The sequence below is a fragment of the Trichomycterus rosablanca genome, chromosome 15 (assembly GCF_030014385.1).
Source record: "Trichomycterus rosablanca isolate fTriRos1 chromosome 15, fTriRos1.hap1, whole genome shotgun sequence".
In the NCBI taxonomy this organism is placed as follows: Eukaryota; Metazoa; Chordata; class Actinopteri; order Siluriformes; family Trichomycteridae; genus Trichomycterus; species Trichomycterus rosablanca.
The window spans coordinates 34,122,421-34,129,920 of record NC_086002.1 but is presented as its reverse complement, the minus strand read 5'-3'; the positions used below and the strand labels follow the sequence as shown (position 1 = coordinate 34,129,920).

The following is a 7,500-nucleotide window of genomic DNA, read 5'->3' as shown; positions in this document are numbered from 1 at the left end:
GTTTAGTCCCGCTGAGCTTTAATCCTGAGCTTCAGTCCAGAACCAGTCTGTAACTGTAAATAAAGTTTAAGCTTCTTACAGGAAGTGGAAGTCCAGCGTCAGGTCTGATCTACAGCTGGACTTGTTACGACAGTTGATCTGGAATGGAACCTGGAGGAGATACAGGAGAATCAAATCAGAATCAGAATCAGAGTCAGAATCAGAGTCAGAATCAGAGTCAGAATCAGAATGGTTCCTGAACAGTTGACTCACCTCTACGTACGCCGTGGTCCTGCTGTCGATGTCCAGTACAGCACTGGAGTTCACTGGCTGTTGATCAGACTGGGAGAAGTTTAGCTGAAGGAGGACGGGGGAGAGCGTGTCCCTCACACAGTTCTGAAACAGAGTCGCTCTTAATCACGATTCTTTATGAATCTCTTCACTAGAACATGTTTATATTTTAACATCAATAACGGACCAGACACAGCGTGGACGTGTTAGCATGACGGTGCTGTAACTTACAGGCATGTAGAGCGTGTGATTAAAGCAGGAACGTTCAGATCTCAGCACTTCAGATTTCTGGACACTTCTGGATCTGGTGTCTCCTTCTATCAGAAAAGCTCGACTGTCCAGTCGTACGGCGTCGGCTTTAAGCTCGTACGAAACATTCAGGCCGGCGCTCAGTCCAACTGAGGAACCAGAGAAGAACCAGAGGATAACCAGAGAAACCAGAGAATAATCAGAAGAACCAAAGGAACCAGAAAAATAATCACATGAACCAAAGAATAATCAGATGAACCAGAGAATAATCAGAGGAACCAGAGAATAATCAGAGGAACCAGAGAATAATCAGAAGAACCAGAGGAACCAGAGAATAATCAGAGGAACCAGAGAATAATCAGAAGAACCAGAGGAACCAGAGAATAATCAGAGGAACCAGAGAATAATCAGAAGAACCAGAGGAACCAGAGAATAACTAGACTGTCTCGGTCCTGCTGGATTATTAGCTTGAGTTAGCGTATCTGACAATATAAAGTGCTTCCCCATGTTCCAGGTGACCACACCCACCCCCGGTTGTTCTGTAGGTATCTGTGCTTGTGTTGTGGACGTTGCAGACCAGACTCACCGCTGCTGTTTGTGGTCTCTGTGGTCCTGAAGCAGATGCTCAGGTTACTGACGGGGAAGCTGTTCTCACTGAAGGCCAAACAGTCGAAGAAGCCGAGATTGATGTTGGAGGGTGAAAAGCTGATCTCTGCAGATACGGACAGGACCGGCCGAGCCCTGAAAGAACCGGATTCAGGTATACAATGACTGACTGAAATTAGTAATGCAGGTCGTTCTCTGAAAACGAGAACAGACCAGATTTTTTGTGGACGCGTACTAACCTCAGAAGAATCACGGCTCCTCGTGCTCCTACAGCGATGTCCGTCAGTCCGTCCTGCCCCATGTCCATCGCACCGTCGATCGCCACCCCGAACTGCTGCAGGTCCTCAGAGATGCTCCGCGCCAGGATCCGCTGGATCAACACAACCAAAAGTGTGTAAACGGAAAACATCTCTACCACCCGGTGCATGATGGGGTATTAGTGGGTACCTGGCTGTAAGTGGAGGGGGGGGGTTGAGATGTAGTTTGATGGGTACCTGGCTGTAAGTGGAGGGGGGGGTTGAGATGTAGTTTGATGGGTACCTAGCTGTAAGTGGAAGGGGGGGCTATGATGTAGTTTGATGGGTACCTGGCTGTAAGTGGAAGGGGGGGTTGAGATGTAGTTTGATGGGTACCTGGCTGTAAGTGGAGGGGGGGGGGGGGGGGGGTTTGAGATGTAGTTTGATGGGTACCTGGCTGTAAGTGGAGAGGGGGGGTTGAGATGTAGTTTGATGGGTACCTGGCTGTAAGTGGAAGGGGGGGCTGTGATGTAGTTTGATGGGTACCTGGCTGTAAGTGGAAGGGGGGGTTGAGATGTAGTTTGATGGGTACCTGGCTGTAAGTGGAAGGGGGGGTTGAGATGTAGTTTGATGGGTACCTGGCTGTAAGTGGAAGGGGGGGTTGAGATGTAGTTTGATGGGTACCTGGCTGTAAGTGGAAGGGGGGGGTTGAGATGTAGTTTGATGGGTACCTGGCTGTAAGTGGAGGGGGGGTTGAGATGTAGTTTGATGGGTACCTGGCTGTAAGTGGAGGGGGGGGGCTGTAATGTAGTTTGATGGGTACCTGGCTGTAAGTGGAAGGGGGGGTTGAGATGTAGTTTGATGGGTACCTGGCTGTAAGTGGAGGGGGGGGGTTGAGATGTAGTTTGATGGGTACCTGGCTGTAAGTGGAAGGGGGGGTTGAGATGTAGTTTGATGGGTACCTGGCTGTAAGTGGAGGGGGGGGTTGAGATGTAGTTTGATGGGTACCTGGCTGTAAGTGGAAGAGGGGGGGTTGAGATGTAGTTTGATGGGTACCTGGCTGTAAGTGGAGGGGGGGGTTGAGATGTAGTTTGATGGGTACCTGGCTGTAAGTGGAGGGGGGGGTTGAGATGTAGTTTGATGGGTACCTGGCTGTAAGTGGAGAGGGGGGGTTGAGATGTAGTTTGATGGGTACCTGGCTGTAAGTGGAGGGGGGGGTTGAGATGCAGTTTGATGGGTACCTGGCTGTAAGTGGAAGGGGGGGCTGTGATGTAGTTTGATGGGTACCTGGCTGTAAGTGGAGGGGGGGGGGCTGTGATGTAGTTTGATGGGTACCTGGCTGTAAGTGGAGGGGGGGGGGCTGTGATGTAGTTTGATGGGTACCTGGCTGTAAGTGGAGGGGGGGGGGGGCTGTGATGTAGTTTGATGGGTACCTGGCTGTAAGTGGAGGGGGGGGCTGTGATGTAGTTTGATGGGTACCTGGCTGTAAGTGGAGGGGGGGGGGGGGGGGGGGGGTTGAGATGTAGTTTGATGGGTACCTGGCTGTAAGTGGAAGGGGGGGTTGAGATGTAGTTTGATGGGTACCTGGCTGTAAGTGGAGGGGGGGGGGGGGGTTGAGATGTAGTTTGATGGGTACCTGGCTGTAAGTGGAAGGGGGGGTTGAGATGTAGTTTGATGGGTACCTGGCTGTAAGTGGAAGGGGGGGCTGTGATGTAGTTTGATGGGTACCTGGCTGTAAGTGGAAGGGGGGGTTGAGATGTAGTTTGATGGGTACCTGGCTGTAAGTGGAAGGGGGGGTTGAGATGTAGTTTGATGGGTACCTGGCTGTAAGTGGAAGGGGGGGCTGTGATGTAGTTTGATGGGTACCTGGCTGTAAGTGGAGGGGGGGGGGGGGGGGGGGGGGGGGTTTGAGATGTAGTTTGATGGGTACCTGGCTGTAAGTGGAAGGGGGGGTTGAGATGTAGTTTGATGGGTACCTGGCTGTAAGTGGAAGGGGGGGCTGTGATGTAGTTTGATGGGTACCTGGCTGTAAGTGGAAGGGGGGGTTGAGATGTAGTTTGATGGGTACCTGGCTGTAAGTGGAAGGGGGGGCTGTGATGTAGTTTGATGGGTACCTGGCTGTAAGTGGAAGGGGGGGTTGAGATGTAGTTTGATGGGTACCTGGCTGTAAGTGGAAGGGGGGGTTGAGATGTAGTTTGATGGGTACCTGGCTGTAAGTGGAGAGGGGGGGTTGAGATGTAGTTTGATGGGTACCTGGCTGTAAGTGGAGGGGGGGGTTGAGATGCAGTTTGATGGGTACCTGGCTGTAAGTGGAAGGGGGGGCTGTGATGTAGTTTGATGGGTACCTGGCTGTAAGTGGAGGGGGGGGGGGCTGTGATGTAGTTTGATGGGTACCTGGCTGTAAGTGGAAGGGGGGGTTGAGATGTAGTTTGATGGGTACCTGGCTGTAAGTGGAGAGGGGGGGTTGAGATGTAGTTTGATGGGTACCTGGCTGTAAGTGGAGGGGGGGGTTGAGATGCAGTTTGATGGGTACCTGGCTGTAAGTGGAGGGGGGGGGGCTGTGATGTAGTTTGATGGGTACCTGGCTGTAAGTGGAGGGGGGGGGGCTGTGATGTAGTTTGATGGGTACCTGGCTGTAAGTGGAAGGGGGGGTTGAGATGTAGTTTGATGGGTACCTGGCTGTAAGTGGAAGGGGGGGTTGAGATGTAGTTTGATGGGTACCTGGCTGTAAGTGGAAGGGGGCGTTGAGATGTAGTTTGATGGGTACCTGGCTGTAATGGGGCCGGATGCCCTGTTTCTGATTGCCCAGATAAATATAGACGGCTCCTCTGCCACCGTCCTCTAGCGGAGCACCAACAGCCAGATCCTGCAGGCCGTCCCCGTTCAGATCCACGATCGGTGCCACCGTTGATGCAAACCGACCCTGAGCAGATTCATTCAGCACCAGCTCCCTCACCAGCTTCAGCTACAGGCACAAACAATGGGCAGATGAGGCTGCTACAGTCAGTCATTGTCTTTGTCTTAAATATGGGCTTTGTTATCTTACCTCCCGTGTGATGGTGTAGACGTACATCCGCCCCTCTTTTTTAGGATAAGCCTGATGGTACAGAGGCGCTCCAACCACAAGAAAGTCAGTGTTGGCGTCCGAATCCACGTCCAGCACACACAACGAACCCCCGAAATAAGAACCGAGCTGCACACAATCGGATTAGAATTGGTTCATGTTTATTCCAGAATCCAGAGCGACCGCCGTTTCGTTCTAATGTTCCGCTACGTTACTGACCTGTTCTCCAGACGTCCGGGTCGTAGCTTCCCACTGCCGGTTCTTCTTCATGAAGAGAGTTACCTGGCCCGTGTAGTTGGATCTCGGAGCTCCAGAGAACATCAGAGAGACGCCGCCCCTCCGTCCAACCACCACTGAGTAACCTAAACACACCAAACACCAACTAACCCATTAACTTATCACCTACTGAGTAAAATAGTGCTGAGTACAGAGGAGATGAACCTACCGCTGTAGGAGTCCTCATTCAGATCGTTCTCTTTAACCTCGACCTCTCTGATCCCAGATCCTGATCCTGTAACCTCATACAACGATCCCTGCCATTCGTTAGATCCCACGGCTCCCAGGATCAGAGTATCCTAAAATATTCAAGAAAACGTAACTCATGAACCACTCCAAAGATTTAAACCACTAACCCACCATGTTTAATTATCAGTAGAGACTCAGTTACAGGTAGCATATAACACAGACCAGGATAAAGTGGTAAAGAGACAGTAAATAAATAAATAAATGCATTCTTTAATGGGGCCATAAACGTACAAACACTAAATGCTGGGGCCCATTTAGTAAAAGTGAGGTACATAGTCTCACCGCTAGTGTATTAAAGCTAGAAAAATCAATCCAATGTTAATAAATTATGTTTAATAATCAAATTTGATCGAAAACAGCACTCGACATCACAGCTTTAATGGGTTTTAGCTGTTTTGTTAAAACACGGTTGAAGCTCATTCAGGACAGTGACCCCCCTCACAGAAATGTATAAAGGATGAACATAGGGGGGGCTGGGGGGAGTGTAATCCAAATTTGTTTTGTAATGAAATGATTGGGTTTATTAACAGATAAATTAACATTTATTAGCTGGTTATAACGGCAATTTCGTGTTTTGTTGGCACGGAAAATACCGTTGTTGAGCTAACAGGCTAACTGCTACTTGCTAAACTTTCTCCTCTCGTCGTAAGTTCTACTTAAATTCTATAATAATAAAATATTGATGTTTTCTAACATTTTCTACACTCAGTTATTATCTCGCGTTTATTTTAGTCACCTGTTAAAATGATTTATTAATAAATCGTGTTTTGTGGAGAAACCGCATTATTCAATACAGCAGCTCCACCTAGTGTTCGAACGAAGAACTATAATATAATTCTATTCTATTTATATTTTATATTCTAAGTACAATTCTATTTTATTTGTAGAATTCGCTGTGGGTCGCAGTTTGGACCCCCTGGTGTAGATCAGAACAAAAATGTGTCACAGAAAAATATTAATAATTAAATAAACCAATTTTAACAGGCACGTTAATACAAAGTGAACTTGTACACGAGCGCCGCCTTGTGGAGGCTTTACGCTACATCTTCTAAACCACTGTTAGCCCACAAGGTCACAATTTTTATTTAATTAAGTTTACTTCGTTTTGTGTTTTGTTTTGACACATTGTGTTGTGTTGTAAAAATCATGGACAAAATGTGGGTCTTAAAAAAATAAGTTTGGACACCCCTGGTGTAGATGATGTTCTCTAAAGCAGCACTACTGCGACATCTTAACGAACAAAAATAAATAGAAATAAAAACGTTGTGGTTTTAATTGTGCATCACTGTTTATTTCAACACTGCTCCTCTGGGGGTGTGAAGGTACTGTGACCAGTACTGCCTGATGACTGGATTTAACAGAGATGTTTATACCTGATCCACAGCAGCACTGAAGCCACTCTGAGATAACTCCTTCATCCATTTCCTGCTCGGACCGGCCTGGGTTCCTACAAACACCAACACACGTCACTAACAACAACAAAATACTTCTACATGTTAAAACAACAGCCTTCCCTAAATAAGGACGCCAGGTACGGGCACAAGACCAGGAGAAAACAAACACCCAATATAATAGGAACGGGAAAGAGGAGTGGTGTGGGTGTCTGAGGGTTTGTCCCAGCTGAAGATGCTACGTTACCCTCGATGCTGTAGATTTTGTTCTGCAGTTGATCCAGGAGTCCGTTCAGTCCGTTGTAGTTCTCGATCTTGAAGGTGTTGTTGTGTTTCGGTTCCGAGGCGAGATCAGTCAGGCTTTGTAAATTCACATTCCCAACCTGCCAATCACAGACTGTGCTGATAAACGTGTGGATCGTAAATATATGGACAGTGTGAGAGCGTTAGCGTCAGTGAACTCACCCCGATGATGAAGCGTTTGATGTTGAGTTCGTCGCACCTCTTCAGCTCGCCGGATGACCTGTCGGACGGAGATCCATCGGTGATGATGACCAGAGCTTTAGTGGCTTCAGGATCGGCGCCGGACGTCTTGTTTTCAAACAGATTATCACTGAAAACACAACGGTATCGGTTCATCTTACTTTTCTAGAGTGGAGGTTTGTAAACAGAATTGAGATGAAGATGATGTGTGTAGAATTAACTGCAGTTACTGACAGAATGAACCTGATGGAGCGGTGAGTGTTGGTGAGCGCCTTCATGTGCTCCTCATCGTTAAGCTTCTTCTTGGCCGTGCCGTTAATATAATCGTTAAAGTCGAACACGGTCCTGATATTTGTAGAAAACTGTGCAGCCGCGAACTGAACACAAACAAACCAGAACCAAACACAAATAAATATTTATTATATTTAATAATTCTGTAACATCTGTTACAAATCTGATACAAAAAAACCCTAAACAGCTACTCAGTCCACCAGTGCACCACACACACACACACACACACACAGGACACACACACACACACACACACACAACACACACACACAACACACACACACACACAGCACAGTTCTCCAGAGAGACAAATGATTCCTTTTCTCTCTTTTCTTTTATATTTTATAGCCACCAGTACTCGGGTAACTCGACACAATAACCACAC

The 7,500-nt window shown here is 47.9% G+C and overlaps 1 protein-coding gene across 1 annotated transcript in view; it reads right to left on the bottom strand.

The window, feature by feature from the left end:
• The window catches only part of zmp:0000001082 (integrin alpha-D), a 23,196-nt gene that overhangs the window by 14,441 nt on the left and 1,255 nt on the right, over positions 1–7,500 (bottom strand). The window contains exons 6-18 of the mRNA XM_063010476.1: positions 7,059–7,201; positions 6,807–6,954; positions 6,589–6,724; positions 6,324–6,397; positions 4,871–5,000; positions 4,645–4,787; positions 4,408–4,554; positions 4,129–4,326; positions 1,365–1,495; positions 1,106–1,260; positions 502–668; positions 253–375; positions 80–150 (exon numbers count right to left, since the gene is read on the bottom strand). Of these exons, the coding sequence (XP_062866546.1) occupies positions 80–150; positions 253–375; positions 502–668; positions 1,106–1,260; positions 1,365–1,495; positions 4,129–4,326; positions 4,408–4,554; positions 4,645–4,787; positions 4,871–5,000; positions 6,324–6,397; positions 6,589–6,724; positions 6,807–6,954; positions 7,059–7,201 (1,766 nt within the window). The remainder of the gene's footprint in view (positions 1–79; positions 151–252; positions 376–501; positions 669–1,105; positions 1,261–1,364; positions 1,496–4,128; positions 4,327–4,407; positions 4,555–4,644; positions 4,788–4,870; positions 5,001–6,323; positions 6,398–6,588; positions 6,725–6,806; positions 6,955–7,058; positions 7,202–7,500) is intronic.